Source organism: Drosophila busckii, chromosome 2L (genome assembly GCF_011750605.1).
Source record: "Drosophila busckii strain San Diego stock center, stock number 13000-0081.31 chromosome 2L, ASM1175060v1, whole genome shotgun sequence".
NCBI classification, from domain to species: domain Eukaryota; kingdom Metazoa; phylum Arthropoda; class Insecta; order Diptera; family Drosophilidae; genus Drosophila; species Drosophila busckii.
Window position 1 is genome coordinate 7109412 of NC_046604.1, and position 19694 is coordinate 7129105.

The 19694-nt window shown below is 42.6% G+C and overlaps 1 protein-coding gene across 2 annotated transcripts in view; it reads right to left on the reverse strand.

Annotated features, from left to right (window-relative positions):
• Nucleotides 1-19694, reverse strand: part of LOC108595140 (protein O-mannosyl-transferase TMTC1) — a 39131-nt gene that overhangs the window by 6650 nt on the left and 12787 nt on the right. For both annotated transcript variants that reach the window (XM_017983244.2, XM_017983254.2), the window contains exons 2-5: nt 10005-10124; nt 3098-3626; nt 2212-3043; nt 2017-2131 (exon numbers count right to left, since the gene is read on the reverse strand). In XM_017983244.2, the coding sequence (XP_017838733.2) occupies nt 2017-2131; nt 2212-3043; nt 3098-3626; nt 10005-10124 (1596 nt within the window). The remainder of the gene's footprint in view (nt 1-2016; nt 2132-2211; nt 3044-3097; nt 3627-10004; nt 10125-19694) is intronic.

A 19694-nucleotide genomic window follows, 5' to 3' on the forward strand; every position in this document is an offset into this window, starting at 1 on the left:
AGCCAGCGGATGCCGTCGTAATGCATCAGCATTTTTACATTCGGTTTTCCATTGCATTGTTCCCTCCAAACAGTCGAGCAGTCAGCAGAGAATGCCAATTGATGTTACCACTTGCCACTCACTCACTCACTCACTCACTCAACTTGCATGTGCCTCAATTTTATGTTGCACAAACTTTATGCATTTATGGCTTTATAAAGCTTAAATATATGTGCGCTGTGATTTATTCAAAGCTGATGCCCAAGACCGTGTATAGAAAAGGATTGTGTCCGCACTCTCAGCGAAATAAGTATTGGTACACTCACATATTACAATTATTATTCAAAATTGTAACTTGATTTGGTTTGCTGTTCGAAGAAACGATATAATTTTTGTGCAATTTCATGCTATATATGTAAAATTATAAACAAATCGAAGCATACCAAAAAACCATGAAATAGTTCAGAATTTACCCTGTCTCTAATAAACAATACGCTGACTGATTATACAGTTACAATTTCAAGTGATATAGGCTAAACTTAAAGCTTCGATGAGTGCATTAGGTATGACAAATTAATCGATAAACATTTGCTTCTAATAATACGTAAGCTTGTCATCAGCTATTTATATGATTACAAAATATTATATTCAACATTATTATGAAGTTTGGGCTTTGTGGAAAATTATCAGCACATTTTGCATAATCTCAAATGCATTGTCAGCTTTAATAACAAAGACTTGAAAGAAAGACTTGATTTGGTTTGCAGGATAACCCTGCAAATCCATAATTTAAAGACATAAATCAGTATTTTGAAAGTCCTTTATGAATTCTCAAATCAAACCCACAATCAGTGACAATTCGAATATTTGGTCGAACTCAAGAAAGTAATTTGTTTATAGAAAGGACTTATAATTTAAATAGGTTGCACTTATTTTTAATAAAAATGTTTCTTACTTTTAATAGCAAATTTATAAACAAATAATTGGAAATGTGAATTGGATTTTATTGGTTTATTTTGAGCCCAATCAATTGAAGCAAAGAACAAATAGATAACGATACTTTGAAATACTTATGAAGCATCAGATGACAGCACATTACATCAGTGAAGTATTTGCTTGTGCTTTGCAAGTTAATTACGAAAGAGGCCTGCCAACTATTGAGGAGACTACTCGTAAATGCAGGTGGGATGCTCTAGCCCTATGGCGGCAATGCATTCAGCATGACCTAATTAATCGCATACACATTCGTTTCACTTGGGGATAGTTGCGTTCAAAGGTTGTTTATCTCTCTTCTCCTGTCTCACTCTATGTGCACTTGTATCGCTTAGGGGCCTTAGAGTGTGTTAGTGTGTGGGTGGGTGGGGAAGGAAGCTGCGAAAAAAAAGGCATGACAGCCAACTGTTTGCTGTTGATGGCTGTCGAGTGCATGCAAATTGCCATCAAAAAGATGCACATGCACAACATGCGCCCGTGTTCGTGTTCCAGCTGGTCGCACTGCCTTACCCTTCCCCTGCGGCGAACTCCCTTTGTCCACTCGATTTGTATGCACACCGCGCTGCCTGCTATAGGGGTGAGGGGTAGGTAGAGGGGGCTGCGAGGATTCATTTCGTTTTTTGCGCAACTTCTCAGTTTGTTGTCCAAACGTTTTTGCCAAGTGGCAAACAGGACAGAAGCAGCTGCCGTTTGGCATTAAAGGCGCGACCACAGACTAGAAACTGCAGCCCTCTAAGCTACTACTACAACTACCGCCCACCCACCAAGGTCGCCGAGCCAGCCATTCACTTTGAGCTTTTGAATTTTGAAAAGGCTGCAAGGCAAACGCAAACGCAAACGCACGCGCTCACTCAGACAAAAAACTGACATCATTTTCAAAAAAGATTCCAGGTTACATGTTCGACAGTCGCTGGAGAGAAAAAAAACGCGAATGAGCTGAGCTGGCAACTGCAGGCGCCGCAATTTTGTGCCCCCTTGCAATTTATAAAGCGGCTGCTGATGATGATGGTGATGAGTTGAACGTGCTAAGCATCTTTTACTTACAGATTAAAGTGCGCATCCGCCATGTTGGCCCGTTGGCCAATGGCTGCCTCCAATGCCAATTTGGCTTCTTCGTAACGCCCTTGTGCACTCAAAATGCTGCCCAAATTAGCAAGGGCTGCAAGGGAGATCGAAAGAGCAGTGAGTGCGAGTCGAAATGTATTCAAATATATTCCGATTCATAGATAGCGTGCTTACCTTTCGGGGGATTCACTGCAATGGCGCTGCCAAAGAGCTGCTCCTCAGTATGCCAATCGCGATTGCGTTGGACAGTGCGCAGGCTGAGGGCGCAGAGGAGAAATGTGAGGCAACAGAGCAGCAAGCGCTTGGAGCTAATGGCGCGGAATCGCTGCCAGAGCTTGCCGAAGCCCAGGCCAAAGAGCAGGCAGTAGCCCACGCTGGGCAGGTATAGGACACGCTCGGCCAGCACAAAGCCCACATGGAGGAAGAGATTGCTGGCGGGCAGAAAAGGCAGCACTAGGAAACTAAGCGCGACGTAGAGCGTCGCTTCAGCTGCAGATTCAGGCACTGGGCACTGCATCGTAGGCGTCTTAAGCTTTCGCGACGGCGGCAGCTGGGAAAGTTGGCAGGCGCAGAGCAGCTCGTGCCAGGCCTGACAACTATTGCCGCCCAGGCGACGCAGCAGCGGCAAGGAGATGCTCGCCATGTCCGCATAGCCCAGCGAGGGGCAGCTGGAGCGCGCATGCAATCGCATGGCCTTGCAGCCGAGCGTGAGGAGTGACCCATAGAGCGCCACGCTCAGCAGATTGCGCGCATCCCAGAGCGTGCGAATACGCGGAATGGCATCCATGCCCCAGTCGAAGCTCAGCAGCTGTGGCCAGAGCAGCAGCTGCAGGTTGACCACAGGCAGGTACAGGAATGTGAGCGTGCGTGTCCACCAGCAGGACTCGTGGGCAGCGGGATTATCGGCAGTCGAGAAGCTAACCGAGGGGCGTGGCAGCAGCATGAGGCGGCCATAGAGCGTGCTCAGCATCGCAGCGAGGAGAACGCTTAACGAGCGCAGCCGCTGCTGCAATGAATGAATTAGAAATTAATGGCTATGTAGGAATCTTAGATTGCTTACCTTGCTGTGCTCGCTGCGCAGTAAATCGCTGAGCCCGCAGAGCAGCAGCGTCACAATGCCCGTCTCCTTGCAGAGCAGCGCAGCCAGCGCCAGCAGCAGCGTTAGTGCGAGAGTTTGCCAATCTCTGTGCTGCATATGTTGGGCGTAGGCCAGATAGGCGAGCAGGCAGCAAACGCAGGATCCCAGATCCGCACGACCCACAACGCCCGCCACCGCCTCCGTGTGCACGGGATGAGCCGCGAAGAGCGCGCCAGTGGCCAGCAGAGCTGCGCGTGTTGCAAGAAGTGTGCGTGCCACCAGCATAACGAGAGCTGTGGCCAGGCAGTGCAGCAGCAGATTGGCGAGGTGGAAGGCAAAGGGAGTGCCTTGGCTCAGTTGGAAATTGAGACGAAAGCTCAGCACGCACAATGGACGCCAGGAGCCATGGGAGCCGCTGTCCATCAACGGCGTGCCCCAATAGTCATTATGCAGCAGCTGAGGCAGCGAGGCAGCAGCTCCGGTTACGTCCGCGTTGCCCAAGATAGCTCGCCTGCAAGCAAATAGTGAGAATGAGAGAGTGTGAGAAAGATGAGCTCGCATTACGTTTGGACGACAACAACCTGTGGCACACCTGTCCTATTAATTAAAATGATTAATTGTCCGCACAAGTCCCGTCGGCGGTCAACTCAACCTCAAGGCAAACTCAGCTCTGATCCAAACTTGAATGCGAATCTAACTACAACTACGACTCGGGCAGGGGATTGAATTTCGTGCAACAAGAGGTGGCGTCTCCAATTCAAAAGGGCTCTCTTGCTGTTGCTGTTGTTGCTGTTGTTGTTGCTATAGCTGCTGTTGTTGCTCTTTGCCTTGTTTTTATTTTGTTGCCTTTTGTTTTTGCACTCAGCATAAATATTGTTAAAGTGCCGAGCGACAGTAGCCGCCCTACCCGCCTTCCCACACTTGTAAGTCATGATTAATTGCCGATTTGTTGGCCCACTCGCTTACTTCACATTGTTGTTGCTGTTGTTGTTGTTGTTGTGCTACACACACTCCATTGTCACTGGGCAAAGTCAACCGGCTCTTTGGTAATTGCCTCACCGTTGTACCTTTGCTTGTTGTTCTAATCGATTTCCCAGCTACAGCTACGGCTACAGCTAACGCCGCCCCTTCGCCTACCTACCACCCACCCACCCACAAGCTCAGCAGGTTGAGTGTTCTAGACCATTGCTGCTCGCTGTTGTTCTCAATGTTGTTTGTTGTTGTTATTGCTGCACAGTTTGAAATTTATAGTAGGTTTGCAATAATGCCTAAGCCATTTTATGCATAATTAGTTTTCAACGGTATCCAGTAAATGCCATTAATTAACTTTCCGCCCATATTCTTCACACGCACAGACACAAACACTAACACAGTTCTCAGCCGTAGTAGGCGTAGTGAACAGCTGATTAACAGTAATCCTCATCCAATCAAAAACATAATATTCCAAGTTCTTTAAAGAACTCCACAAAGAGAGGTCTGTTCGAAGTGCCAACATTTATTTTAGTACAAGCTGATAGAAAAACATCGATTGAAAACTATCGGAACCATCGCAATTGAGAAATAAACAAAAGAGCTTCTAAACAATTTCGATAACTTAGAATTAAAAAATATTGCAAGGAATGTGTATTATGAGAATTTTTTTAGGGATGCGTCCTAATGACCTTTATTTTTATAATTGATGACAATTGTTATATTCTTCAGAATCTGAGAGAGTATTTAATTGCAGGATGACTTAGTATAAATTACATCCACTATTCTTTGGAGATATCTTTGTAAACTTTCTATAGAGATAAACAACCAATATGAATTTAATAAATGTTGTATTGAACCTTTTTATTTCATAGAAATTCTTATACGATTAGTGAAATCTCAAAAGTTTTACAAACAAAAGTTAAAGCCCATCCAATTTCTTTAGTTTCAATCAATTTATATTATATAATTTATCATATACAATCAAAAAGCTAATACTGAACAAAGTTAGTACTTAAATTTCAACGGTTTCTTTGAGATATGCTATTTAGTATTGATTTGTCATCGAATCCACAATCCATACTCTTATTTTAAATTCAATAAAGCTAAAACATAAAACAAATTCAAATTTTCCCATGATCGTTTTGAAGATGTAAAATTTATTATTTGATTTACATACACTAAGCCCAGCAGCAGCTTTTACTTTAAATGTTGTTGATGAGACACACACACACACGCACATACATACATATGTGTATAATATATATGCAAAAGTAATTTGTGTTTACTTTGGTTTTAACTGGCCACGGGCTGTAGTTTTAGGTTTGTTGCACACAAGCGAAAGCTCAAAAGTTAACACAACCGTATGCCTTTTTTTAACTATTACTGGCTCTAGGCTGTAAAATAGACTCTCTTCTCTATACACAAAAGCGTACGCTAGAATATATAAAAATATACATAAAAATAATATATCTAGAAAAAACGTCATGTGCATTGCCAAATATGAATTGGGAATTCGGTTTTTTTCAATTTTAATGCACACTTTTTGTTTGCCGCTGGATTTTAAGTATCAATACTGCAACAATACACACACAGACATGCATGTATGTGTTTTGTGTGTGTGTGTGTGTGTATTCTGAAGCTCTTTATATGCTTGAATAGCAGCATAAAAGGGATCTCAAGTCTGTTGGCTGAGTATGTGCCACAAATTGGGTTTACAAATTCGCCACAAGCCGTGCATAAGTTATGGCTGCACCACCCATTAGCACCGCCCATTACTTGGGCCACTCAGCTACACTTCAATATCAATTGGCATTTTCCCGCACCCACCACCCCCCCTCCGTATGTGTGAATTGAGCAAAGCAGCCACAAAAATGTAGTTGAGAGCAAACAAATTCTTATCGGAAGCGCTCACAAAGCTCAAGAAGGAACTGAACAAAAAAACTCAATGCCACAGCAGGTGCAGAGCTCCAAGCTTATATATGTCTGTGTGTGTGTGTGTGTGAGAGAGGATGTATTGGTTGCAGTTTCAATTTCTGCAAGCTCTTTTCAATTGTGAACATTTTTCTTGGCATGCCAACGCACAACCGAAATTTAGCTACGCCTCATTTGCAAGCATCTCAAGCGAAGCAAACACATCTCACCCCTCACCTCTCCCACTGGGAGCAAACGAATTGAAAATTATTTTTGTGTGCACACCTCAGAGCAAGTGGAGTGTGGGTATAGCTTAATTTCTGGCGAGGCAACACAACGTGTCGCACCACCAACCAACAGTCGTCGTCAACATTATCGTCTCATCAGCAAAAATTTCAGCACTGCCTTTTTTTGTGCTCTATCATCGTAACTAGTGAATGAGTAGCAAACTCATAGCTCGGGGCTGTGGCTGTGGCTGGGCTGGGGCGAGAGCACAAAAACCAAAACATCAACACCAATAGCAGTCAATGTTGGTGGGGCACTTTGTCAGCAGCAACAGCAGCAGCGGCAACAATAACAATGCCAAGATTCAAACAGCTTACAAGTGTGGCATGTAGCGTTATCGTTCGCTTTTCATTCTCGCACTCGAGAGCCAGTGCAGGCAGCCAGAGAAGATAGAGTAGCCAGCCAGGAGGCACACGGCACAAGGCACAATCCATAGCCCGACTTCGTTATATCGGTGGAGGAAGGGCAACGCCAACAAACAGTGCGCACGTTAACGCACACTGGAGTGAGAGCTATAATCGCGGACTTTAAAACAAGCACAACCAATACGATTTGATAGTTGTCTAGTTGAAAAAATTGTTTTAATTTTATTTGTTAAACTTATTTCTGTGTCGCATATTTTTCAAACTCTACACCACAGTGCCTTGGCACTTGGCTTACCTACACAACACACACACACATCACAACATGTGCACGGACTAATGCTTGGCTTTTGTTGCAGACAATATATCATAGCATCAGCTATGTGTGTGTGTGTGTGTGTGTGTCGCAACGGCCTTTAGCAGTCTGCATGCCATCGCACACCAGCTACGCCTCAATATCTTCACACCCCCTCCCCCCCTCAGCACACACCCTACACCTTAAGCACTCGCTCAACGCGCTGGCGTTATGGCTACCCACAAACACTTGTACGTTTTATGGAGCTGCTTGTGCTTATGTAAAGTGAAAATTTTCGATTTTCTATAAAAAGAAGAAAGTCAGCAGCAAAAAATGCCGTTGTCACTACCACGAGACTTTGCGACCCTTATACTGGGCTTTTGTCGTTACAGTAGCTGATGGGGGCGGGGCTGGCAGGGGAAATGCGCTTGGAGCCATCAAAAAATTACGTATACGTAACGCTGGCGTTTGTTGTCGCTGTCCTTTTAATACGGCACATAAATAATTGTAAGACTGCAGATTGCCTGTTTGGCAACATTTTGTAGCAACGTTGTTGTTGTTGCTGCTGCTGCTGCTTTTGTTATTGTTGCACAAAAGGCAAATATATCAAGTTGAAGGTGTGAATCGTTTGACCGTAGGCAAAGCCATAGAGCTCGGCTCTTGAGAAACGTTTGTCGCTGCTGCAGTAAAATGATATATGAAGTCAACCTGTTGGGTCAGCTCTGAGCTCAGCATAAAGTTGAACAACAACGTTAAATTACTGTAGCCTGAAAAACAACTTGGGCCGAATATGAAAAAAAAATATATTTACCCACTCAGCCTTTTGCCAAATATTAAAAACACAATCAATTGTTAAGCTTACACCGCCTTTGCTCTACTTGCCAGCACAACAACAACTCAAACTCGAACAACAGGAGCAATGATATATGAGCGGAAGTTACAACGTTTCTGGTACTCATACTCGTATTATATGTGATTTGTATCTGAGATATTTCATGCGAAACTTTTTAAAAGCTCATATCTCTCGCCAACTATTGTACAACGAAATCCATATTTTACACACACACACACATACACGTATATTACACGTATATATAATATAAATACATAGCTAGGTGTATCGATGTATAAGCAAAGTGAAGGAAAATGGCAAAACATGAAGCAATTCACACGTGAAAATGTTTATGGAGCAACCACTCTATCCACTTACTAAACTATACCCAATCTCTCGCCCCGCCCCGCCCTCTCAGCACGCTTCAGCAAGAGCAAGAGCAAGACCGAGACGACTCTGCATTGGCCATTGCTCTTTTTTCCAGTTGATAGGAAACAAATTGAAGGGAATGCTGCCATTTAATAAATCATGTTTTGTTTGCCTTGGCTTGACAATAATAACTTGTGCTCATGTGGTAACTGCGGTCATGTTGTCTATGTGTGCGTCTCTATGTATGTGTGTAGCCACAACAACAATAAGATATACACGACAATGGCATCAGCAGGTAAGAGCCAGAGCCAGAGGTAGGCACTGCCAGCGGTGTTGGCAGCTGCGTGAAAATGACCACAGCAGCATCCGTTAGCAAGAGCCACGAAAAAAAAGCATAAACTCACCAGAACTTTTTGCGCCCCAAAAGAGCTGTGTGGCAAGTGAATAGAGCAAGTAGGTGGGGGGAAACATAGCACAGCGTTACATAAGTTGCGTTTATTATTTGTGTGTCTCTGTGAGTTTTGTGCTTGTTTTGTGACAAAACCAAAAAAAATGCTAAAGTAAAAAGTAGTAGCAGCATTTGAGGAGAAGAATATAATCGGATAGATATGCTGGAAATATTTAAAAGCTAAACTAATGATAGAAGAGAAGATTAGAAAAATGTATTTGGAATGAAATGAATGATGAACTGAAAAAGTCACTTGAAGACGATTCAAAGAAGACTCGGCCAACTAAGTTATTATATATGATCAGATAATAATAAGCTATATTATTATTAGAAATATTATTTTTACTAATTTTAATAAGAACTATTGTTCACGATCTATGAAATACACAGAGCGGACTTTGATGAATATTGATGTGACAATTAGGGCAGCATATACCTCAGCTTCTTCCCAGAGGTATTGAACAGGGTATAGAAATAGGAGGAACTGCACAAAATAACGAGCTACAACTGAAGCTTCTGGCTGAGCACTTTGTGCATAACTTCCCATTTATGCCACAGCCCCCCCACCCTCGATTCTCTTGCCTACCGCACTGTTGTACAATTGTTCACTCGGTTTTTGTAGTTGTGAAGTCACTTGTTTGTCCAGAAAGCGCAGCGGTTGACTTCGTCTAGAGCTATGAGAGAATGGCAACGGGCACCGGGCACCGGGCAACGTGAATGCGACGCACAATGAGAGCGAATTGTAACAGGAATGGGCATGGGCATGGGCCTGGGCATGGGGGAATATGTCCGGCAGAAGTCGTACTCTTAGTCGGTAAAACTGTGTGGCTGCTCGCCCGGCTTGCAAGTCCTTGGGGTAAAATTCCTGTCCATTGTACATGACTTTTGATATTTATGGGTAATTTCGTTTGCGTTTGCAGCATTTCAATGCTGTGCCAGGCCGAGCTGAGCTGAGGTGAGCTGAGCTGCGAAGAGCTGAGAGCGCAGTTGAGTTTAGCTCCGTCTACTCTAAGTGCAAGTTCAAACCAATTTTGTGGCTGCTACTGGAAGGGGACGGGGGGCAGAGCCAGCAAAACGACAACATAAATCAACATTTTGTTTTTAATTTGCTACCGCCAGCGTCTGATTTTGACAATAGCCCCAGAATATATATTAGAGTATATAGCTTTATGTACTTGGTATATAGTACAGCTGCGTTGCGAGGTTTACAATTAGGCAAAGCTGAAATTTATTATAGTGATTTTATCAAATAAATGGCGGCACTTGGCGCACAATTAATAATAAAAGTTTAGCAGCCGACAAAATGTCGCCCCGAGGCAGCAACTTGCCGCGTCCCAGCTGGGGCCGAGCCCGAGCATTTACCTTCGTCAAGCAGCTGACATATGGAATTTTTAATTCGGCCAAATTTAACTCACCTGTCATCGTAGACAAATCCAGCGTTTAATGTGTTTAGGTACAATACAAACGCAAGCGTTGTGCAGCCGGCGATTGCCGCCAGGTCCTTGGCCCTTGCTTTGGTCTCAGTCGCGCTCAAACTGCAAACAAGGCAGAAAAAATATAAAAATTAAATGAATTAATGAAAATATGAAACAAAAGCAGAACGTCAGGAAAGCGCTGACAAAAAAGTGCTATGCATAAAAAATCTACGCAAATTAATTCTTATAAAGGCGGCGCAACATGGCGCATACTTAATACCCGCCAAAGCTTTTATATGCCCATGTCCAGCTGCCACTGCGTATGACAACATTTTCACTGCTCGTGTACCCCAAAAAGTGGATTCTCTTGTATTTTACCCCAGCTAAAAAAGCTGGGCAAGCTGGTAATGTAAATACTAGTGGAAGCATCAATGTATGTCAAATGTCTTTAATTTTAAAGGCTACCCAAATTAATTGAAAAAATTTCAATATAGAAGGTATGAACAGATTTTAGCTTAAAATTATTTATTAGATTAATAAGTGGCAAGTGGGTATTCCTTCAGCTTGATATGAATCGCACTCCACGCGCAGCAGCAACAACATTGGACATTTTGCAACACGTGCAACATTATTCGCCGCAAAGAAATTCCAAGAACTGTGCCAACATGTATAAGCTTTTGGGAAGCTTGAAAAGCCACCTCAAGTGGCAGGACACACAGACAGACGGATAATGCCGTAATGTCATTTACCACTGCTCGCCTGCTCGTCCGATCATTACTGCTACCCTTTAAGTTGCATTGTGAATTGCATGTGGTCAACATCTTCTGTTCTATCCACAGCGCATTCACTACGCCGGAGTCGTTCAATCCACAGATAGGTTCAAGATTTTAAAATTGGATTTTCTTGTCCTGCGCCAAAAACCTTATGACGACTGCGTATCAGGCTTGCGAGCTCAATTTAAACAGCTTCACATAAGCTCTTATATTAAAATATACTTGTTTGCCTCAATATCTCGCTCTCTCTTTCTTTATTCACTTAATATGGCCGAGGAGAAGAGGACAATAATTGATAGTTGGCAGTGATCTTTTTTTTTAAACCATCGAGAGTGTTTGAGAGTAGGACTTTTTTATAACTTAAGCGTAATATATCTATGTCGAAAATGGGAATTCGATAGTGGAAAACAGTAGAAAGCGATAGATGTTCCACACATCACTATTGCTAAACATGATTGGGGCGGTGATGCAATATGAAGTTTGTATACAAACGCAGCTTTCCAATTTGCCTTTGCGTAATCATGGCGTTCAAATCAAAGGTAGGCACATTCAGCGTATTTATGGCGCGTAATGAGCGCCAAATCAGCAAATCGCAAGTTGCAAGCACAAACCATAAACACACATTGGTAATGTTATGGAATGCATATGAGCGAACGTGTCGGTCTCTCCTGCTGGACATGGTCATTGTCATGGAACGTAATGCCCACTACCACTGTCGTATGTCATCGCAGATTCTTCGTTTTATATTAGCCGCAGACATTCTGTTTCTCTTCCCATCCGACTGCCGACTGCCCACGCCCCTATCGCCCAACTTCCTGTCCCTCAGTGTTCTCTCGCTTGCCACTGTCAGTGGTATCTGTGTGTGTGCGTTGACGGAAATTAAACGTTACGAGGACATTTTGAATTCGCCATGCCATGATGCCATGGAACATGTAATACGATTGTGGCTTGATTCTCTGCTCTCAACTATACACGCAGCAAAAACATTGCTGAAAACCCAAAGCGGCAAACTGAGTTTTGAGACGAGCTTCCTCTAGTATCCAAGCCCGCCTCTTCGGGAGCTTCGTTCCTTTTGAGGGACATGCCAACTAGAGGGCTTATAGTTTTCTCTCAGTGCATGTGTTGCACGTAACACACAATCCGTTTGCTTGGATCTGCATGAGTGTCTATTGTTTTTGCACCGGGCCATCATTGTTGCTCTTCCTGTTTGGCTCTGCTTGTTGTAGTTGTCATCATCATCAGCAGCATCAAGCGCCATTACAAGTAATGAGTGCGGTAGCAGTCTGGGTGGTGGTTAGAGGATTGGGAGAGTGGTCGTTGCATGAAAATTGTTATCACTCGCACTTTAGCCAATCCATACGCCTTCCAAAGACCAGCTCCTCGCCCCCCGCAGGAGCGACAACCCTTTTCTTTTTGCCACGCTACTGAAATTAAGTCGCACCGTTTGCAAATGACAATGGTCATCAGTGACCCTCCCCACTCCAGACTCCCCACACCATTTATTATTTTACAGTCTGCCTTTGGCCCTTGGCTGCGTTGCGCTGACATTCTGTTTGTCTTTTCCTGCTGCTGCTGCTGATGCAGGTGAAACTTCTGCCCCTCTCTCATACAATTTCGCTTTGGTCTGCTTCTGTCTTTTGCTGTTTTTGTGGTTATGTTCATTGCACTTTGCGCTAATTAAGTGAATTGTTTTGATCAAAAGCTAGATATGCTAACATTTCTCTCTCCCTCTCTCTCCTTCTCTCTTTATATTTTTAGTTCTCTTATTAAGCGAAATATTCTAATGAAAATCTTTGTTCCCGTGCTAATACCCGTATAATAACAGCTCGTTATAGCTCTGCAGCAAATATAATAACGGATTAGGCTGCGTTGTAGGTTAAACTAGTCCATATATAATGCAACTTGGTCCGCTATGGCAACCACTCTGCTTCGCTCTCTCTCTCTCTCTCTCTCTCCTTCAATCATATTCATATCGACACTTTGCCGCACACAGAACTGCCACAAGTCCTAGTTGTGCCACTTGTCTACCTGTATAGTTTCGTTTCTACTTCCTGACTGCTGACTAAACTAGCGCTAATGAGCTCTAATAACCATAATATTGCAACTACTAAATATAGTTGTGTCTACTTGTATCTGTATATATGCATATAAGCGCTTATTAGCCGCAGTTATTTCCACTAGCCATAGCTTTCACTTTACTGTGCATTATTTTTTTGGGGGGTCTGAATTTACCGAGGAGACTTTCGGATTGTAAATAAGTTTATAGCAAGCTTGTTTATATTTAAAATAGCACACCTAAAGTTATTAAGCCCAACAGGTGCTTGGGGCATAGATACGGCGAAACTCGTCAATATTTTATCATTTGACCTTTTGTCGTGCCATTAATTTGGACTGTTGCCCATGGCAGGCGCTTCTAATAAAGGCCTTGTGGTATTAATCAAATGGCTCCGAAGGATCCCGTTGAGTGCTAACACACTCACACACACACACGCACACCACGTTGTCAGTCTGGCGCCTTGAATTACTTTGCTAATTTTGTCAGAGCCCAGACACTGACAACCAAATGTCTTTGCACTGGCGTGTCCTTGATCTCAAGTGGCGTGTTCTCGCTATCGCGCTTTCTCTCTCTCTCACTCGCTCCCGCTAGTGCTACGGGACGGTTCAAAAGTCAAAGTGCAATTAGCGTAGCACGCTGTGGCCCCCAAACATGAGTTTCCTTTTTTTTTTGCGCCGTGTTTGTATCACTGCAAATATTTGCTTTCAATTTCGTATGCAAATGTCGAGAGTACAAGGCAATGCCATTAATCACACAGTAGCTAACAAACCCCCACCCCGCCTAATCTGCCCTCTAGCTGGCTGTGTATCTTATCGTGCGGAAGGAGCTGCTGCTGTTGCTGCTGCAACATCCCTGACAGAAAAAATAATTACGTTGTCATGTTAACGCTGGCGCTGAAATTAGCTGAAAGTATCAAAGTGTCCCTGTCTTTGATGTTGATAGCGCACAAGCCAAGAGCTTCAACAGTTTAGCAAGTATGCTGAGTTTATTTTTACGCTGAGCCCCCAAAAACTTTTGACTTGAGTGTGACTTTTGTTTTATGAAATCAGCTAAAGAGCATGTTGACCTGCTTTTCAGGCAGGTGTGCAACGGCAATGGCAGCAGCAGCAGCAGCAACACACCTTAAACCGGAAACGGAAACATTATTCCCAAAATGTCAAAAAACATAACAAAAACCCATTAGACACAATTTCGTTTACTGGGTCAGGCGTCAGCACAAAAAAACAGCAGACCGAGCAACCAAAGCAGACGAGCTGGGCAGCACCAACTCCCAAAAGTGTAAAAACCTGCACACCACACAACACAACAGAACAGAAAACAACAATACAAAAGTAAAGTAAGCAAGCAAGCAATATAATCCTAAAACAAAACGACGTGGGTGGTGGTGCTCAATGGTGACAACAAAACCAGCGAATAGACTGAACTCGACTCGACTCGAAGCAACTCGACTGCACTCTCTGTTGCCCTAACTGACCAGTCAGGCTTGCTGGTAAGGTGAAGCGAGAAAGAAAGAGAGGGAGGAATTTGGTGTAAGTGGCGCAGAGCGAGACGATTGCGGAAATCAAGTTGTGTCAACAGCTTAAAAGCCAAAATGTAATAAGCCAGGGAAATGTAATGTAATAAAATATCAAATATAAAATGCTAGCTGGTGGGTAAGAGAAAGCATTTGTTGCCATTAAAGTTTGCTGCTTTGAAATTGGAAGCTAAGAAGTAACTGAAGTCTGCAAAGAGCAGAAAATACTTATTAATATGCAAAAATAGAGTATTTAAAAAAATTATAAAATCAAATTATTTATGCGCTGTCAATGGCTTGAGAAACATTAAGAGGTTTTCCCTTATTAGTCGCTTTATTATCGATAGTATTGATTATAAAGTGTCATCTCTAGCACTAGCTCTCTCTCTGTACCTTTTAGTTAGTGTCTCTGTAATGAACTTTTTCTTAAGCTTAACATGATGCAGAGTGTGTTTCTAATCGAAAGCTATACCATGGCGTCTGGCGCGGTGCCCAATAAACTAAAAGTTAGGAACGATTTGGTGTTGCCGCAGAATATGCTATATTTTATTATTGTTGCAGCAAACAGTATGCAACACTTTATTTCAGCGCTATGCGCTTCCGTTGCTTCCTGCCTTGCAACGCCCAAAAGCATACTACACTTCTTTTTATTGCCATTTCTACTGCTGCTGCGCTGCTTTTGCTGCCTGCCACGCTGCTGGAAGCAGTCCAAGTGTTGACTTCTTTTGCTTTTTTAGCAACTACATAACTACATAGTTTTTATATGTGATTTGAATGAGCACAAACGGATGTCGTGTCCTTGCGCCTGTCTCTCTTTCTCTCTCTCTCTCTCTCTGTGTCTCAGTGTGTGTTTAAGTGCCATATATATAGTATATATGTGTGTGCGTGTTTGTCTAAAGTAGCATATAAGTGCAATGAAAATCATTTTAAAACACTCGAAAATGAATCAACTTGGTTTTTAGCTAGATTATTAGAACAGACGTTTTTCTTGGCAGCATTGCCAATTTGTAAGAAAATAATAAAGTGTGTGTTGCGGCTAATTGTGATGGGATGCCACTAATTTTTATATTGAAAATTTATACAGATTTAAGCCAGGCTTAAATAATTAATTTTAAAAACATTAAAGTCGCATGTTGCCTGCATAAATATTCAATTGCGAAATATTTTATACAATTTAACATAATAGTCGTTTTTGTTGGTCATAACTTTCCATTGTTGATGGAATTTAAACGCTATTGCGGCGCAACATTTTAATAAACCATTAGAAGGACATTCAACCAACGGAAAAGCAAACAAAGCGAGTCAACAAACAAACAAACAAGCAAAAGTTCGTTAGCTTTCTCGCCAGGCTTTTGTTGTTCTAGCCAAGCCGCGCTCAAAGTTCAATAAAAAAGTTGCCCAAAAAAAAAAAAAATGGTTTTTGTGCATAAGCGTAAAGGGTTCCCATTTGGATTTACAGACGGGCGCAAAAAACTCTTCAGACTTCGGGGCTCAGGAGCGCAATTGTTGAGCCGTTATTTCCTAGGGCTTTGACCGTTGTTATCGGTCGAAATGTCTGCGCTGTGGCAACAAAATTTACAGTGTGACGAGTGGCGGACGGGTAATCGGGATTAACATTCGTGTTGGCGTTAATTTTATGTCTTGCACTGTGTTGCACGCAATGTAAATGCTAATTAAGAGCGCTACGCAGTTTGGGCGTGTCATAATGGGCTGGGCGTTTGTCTGAGGGGCGGCTGTGGCTATATGTTTGCTATATGTTTGTTTCTTAATTGCACAAACCAAGCGTTTGATTAGTATTTGCACATCAATTGACATAAAATTGTTGCAATCAATAAAAAATTCAAACGGAAGCCACACGCCGCCTGCCACGCGAGGTGGCAAGTGTGAGTTGTGGCAAATATTTAATGTGTTTACGCATGAAAGGGAGCTCCAAAACATTTCCATGACTAAACAAATGTATTTTTGTCGGCGTTGTTATTATTTTTGTTGTTGTTGTTGTTGTTGTTCTTGCTTGTATAATATTATTATTAGCACAATCAGAATTCAACGCCTCATTTGTCTCATTTGCAGTCGGTCGGTCGTTGTGTTCTTGTCGCGCCCTGCCAAAACGGTCATTGCCCCAGTCACTGCGCCAGTTAAAGAAGTTGGAAACCTCAATTAGGCTGTCAATCAAGGCGCCAAGTCAACTCGACTGCTGCCCACAATAATAGAGCTATTGATTTTCGCTGCCTCCCCCCACTCACCACGCACCACGTCCCACGCCCGAAAGTGTTTACGGCAGTCAGCCTTTCACATGGCCGGCCACACGACCCTTGATCGTCTAATTAGTTTGCCTGTTTGGCAATGGCTCCGATTTGATTGCGCGCGGCCCACAAAAGAAATTTAATTTGCCGCAAATATAAATACAAACAAACACACACACACACACAAATACATACAAACTGAAATGGCAACTATTTAGCGCGCCATTGAAATGCTAAAATTGAGGTGGATGAGCTCTAAAGCTTTTGTGCCTTGAATGAAAACTTTCCAGACAATGACAGCCAATCAGCATTAAATAATGTCGAATCAGCAGCCGCTTTAAAAGCTTCAAGCGTTGAACGGAATATAAAGAGTTGCAACTGTAAATTTAAATAAAGAACTTTAAAAGCTACTGACAGGCAGTGTTGCTGCTTTAATCTAATTCCAGATAGATCTGTCCCGATTAAAATTGCTTCATTTATCCCCTATCCGGATATTTCTTTTATATTTTTTTGTTTCTGTAAATATATTACAGGTAATGCAAATAGTAATAGTAGCTGACTAAAACTGTCTATAGTGTTTTCTTTTATTCTGTTTTTGAGACTGATCTATAATTTTGTTTTAAGTTTGCTTATAGCTTTGTTGCAATTTTTTTAAGCTAAGAAAAATGTCTTTGGACTGCTGACAGCTTTATTAAGGTTTTCGTAGGCCAAGAGCCGCTTGAAATAGATCTGGCAAAATTAATCTTCATTCATTACTACTCAGAGTGTGTCTGAATTCAATAGAATGCGTTAAACGAAAACATTTTGCAAGAGTGCGGAACTCTTTTTACTTATCTACTTGTAAACATAATGAAAAGCAAACATATCCAAGTACGCTCTATATCACATTCGTTTATGCCAATCAGTTAAGGCCCAAACGCCGACTGCGTTGCATACGGTGAGAGCTATAAATAAAAAGGAGCCACATCAAAGCGTGGAGTTCCAGTTAAACAATGTACTTTTTGTTTTGTTGAATTATTTTGCCAAATTCAATTTGATTACCTTTTAAAGTGAGTACGCAACTAAGCCACACAGCTCCCTGCCGTTCTGCTTTGCCACAACAGAAATGATTTTTATTTATAAGCACTAAATTCCTTTTTAATGAAAGACACTCCACATTTTAAATGTAACTCATAATTGTGACATTTGTCTGTGTGGGTGGGAAGAGGCGCAAAAGTAAATGAAACCGACAGCAGCAACGTAAGACCCTCAATGCATATCAGACAGACGAGCACAAGTGCGAGTCAGACTCACACACACACATGCACATACATGCGTGTGCCTTTAATTGTCACTCTTGCAGGCACACACACACACACACATGTAAACAGTAGCTGCATTGTGTTGGTGGCAGCAGCAGCAGCAACATCCTTGTGGCAACTTAGTAACTTTGTAACTTGGTCTGCCAGTTGTAACAAAAAGGAAAAAAAAACAATAATGGCACTGGAGTTGTCCTACTCTCAGCCACATTGCAGCTTCCTTATGAAATAGCATGGGCTTGGGCTTGGGCTGGGTGGTGCCTTAGTGTGGGTTGGGGCAATGCAACGCTCGTCCCTTTTATCGATTAGCGCAATGTAACTGTTTCCACCTATGAGTAGTGCTTGTATGTACAGTGCTTACTAAAACTGTTGTGCCATTGCTCGCTCATTGCTCTGGGCTGGGTACATACATAAGCCAATCAGTGGATTACACTGCGAAAAAGGATTTGCCTGAATAAATTAGCTGCTGTTGAATTTCTCAGAATTACGTCTTTTGCTTAAAGCAGTTGCCAATGCCATCGTCGAAATAAGTTCAGACTGAAATTCAGACATGGCCACTCGGTTTTCTCTGAGTGCAACACGCGGCGTCAGGTCGATGTAGCTGGTGGGTATTTTTGGTTGCACAAAGCAAATGACGCTGCAAATGAAAGCAGGAAACGGTTGCCTCATTCATTCATTTTACACACAAAAGCCATTAACCGCTTTGATTCTATTGTTTTGTTTGTCATCATCATCATCAACAGCAGCAGCAGCAGCAGCAACAACAGCAGCAGCAGCAGCAACAGCAGCAGCAGCAATGTGGCAGCAACATCATGCCACACACACTCGCACCATTTACACTTGGGGCGCTCACATTTGGGAAGCGAAAGCTTAAAGCCAAGTCTGTGATTTTTCATCCATTGAAAGCCAACATTCCATCGATTTGTTGAAACTGTTAAATGCCGAATCGATAAAGTTGCAGTCGCTATTGTTGCTTTTTAACGCATTAATCTTGTGTACCTGTGCACTTTCACTCAAATTTTCGTTGCTGGAGCTTCAATATTTTTATTATTGAAAGACTTTTGCCTGAGCTGTGGGTTTTCATAAAGTGCTTGCGGCAACGCTGCTCTGTCCCACTCTCACACACCCACACACACACTCTCTCTCTCTCTTGCTACTTTGGGTGACTTCGACTGCGACTCCTCGATCCTGTCTCGACGTCCAGTGTTGGCAAAAAACGAGTCTTGCGGAAAAATCAACATTGCACAAAACTTTTCAGCGCCACCACCCACTCTGCCACCCACTCAGCATCAGCTGTAGCCACTAGCCCCCTCTTCATTTTGTTACTTTCGCATTGGTTTACTTTTTTTTGTTTTGGCTTAGCGCTGATGATGTATGCACTTTGAAAAGAGTTGAGCAAAGTGGTTTTTCGGGTTTGATGAGCTAACGTCAGCAAAGCCAGCCCTTGGCCCCCTCCCCCTCCCTGAATAACGCAAATCCTGATACTGGAAATATGACTGTGTGTTTGCATTGCGATGGATGCATAATCAAGTTATTAATGGACTTCGATGGGTTTCAATTATGCATTTTCTGCGATTTGAATTTCAATGATAGTATTTTGATTGTTTACTTTGCGATATTGGAGGAGAGTATGAGTAGAGGATATATTGGATGAGCATTGTAACTGCTGACTAGACGATAAGTTAGGAGTTTATAAGGAATTAGAAACGGCATTAAGCTTGAGCAACCCACTTGCCAAACGCCAAAACTGACATATTAGAAAAGAAAAGCTTAACAAAAATCGCAAGTGTTGTAAATTGAGAAGATT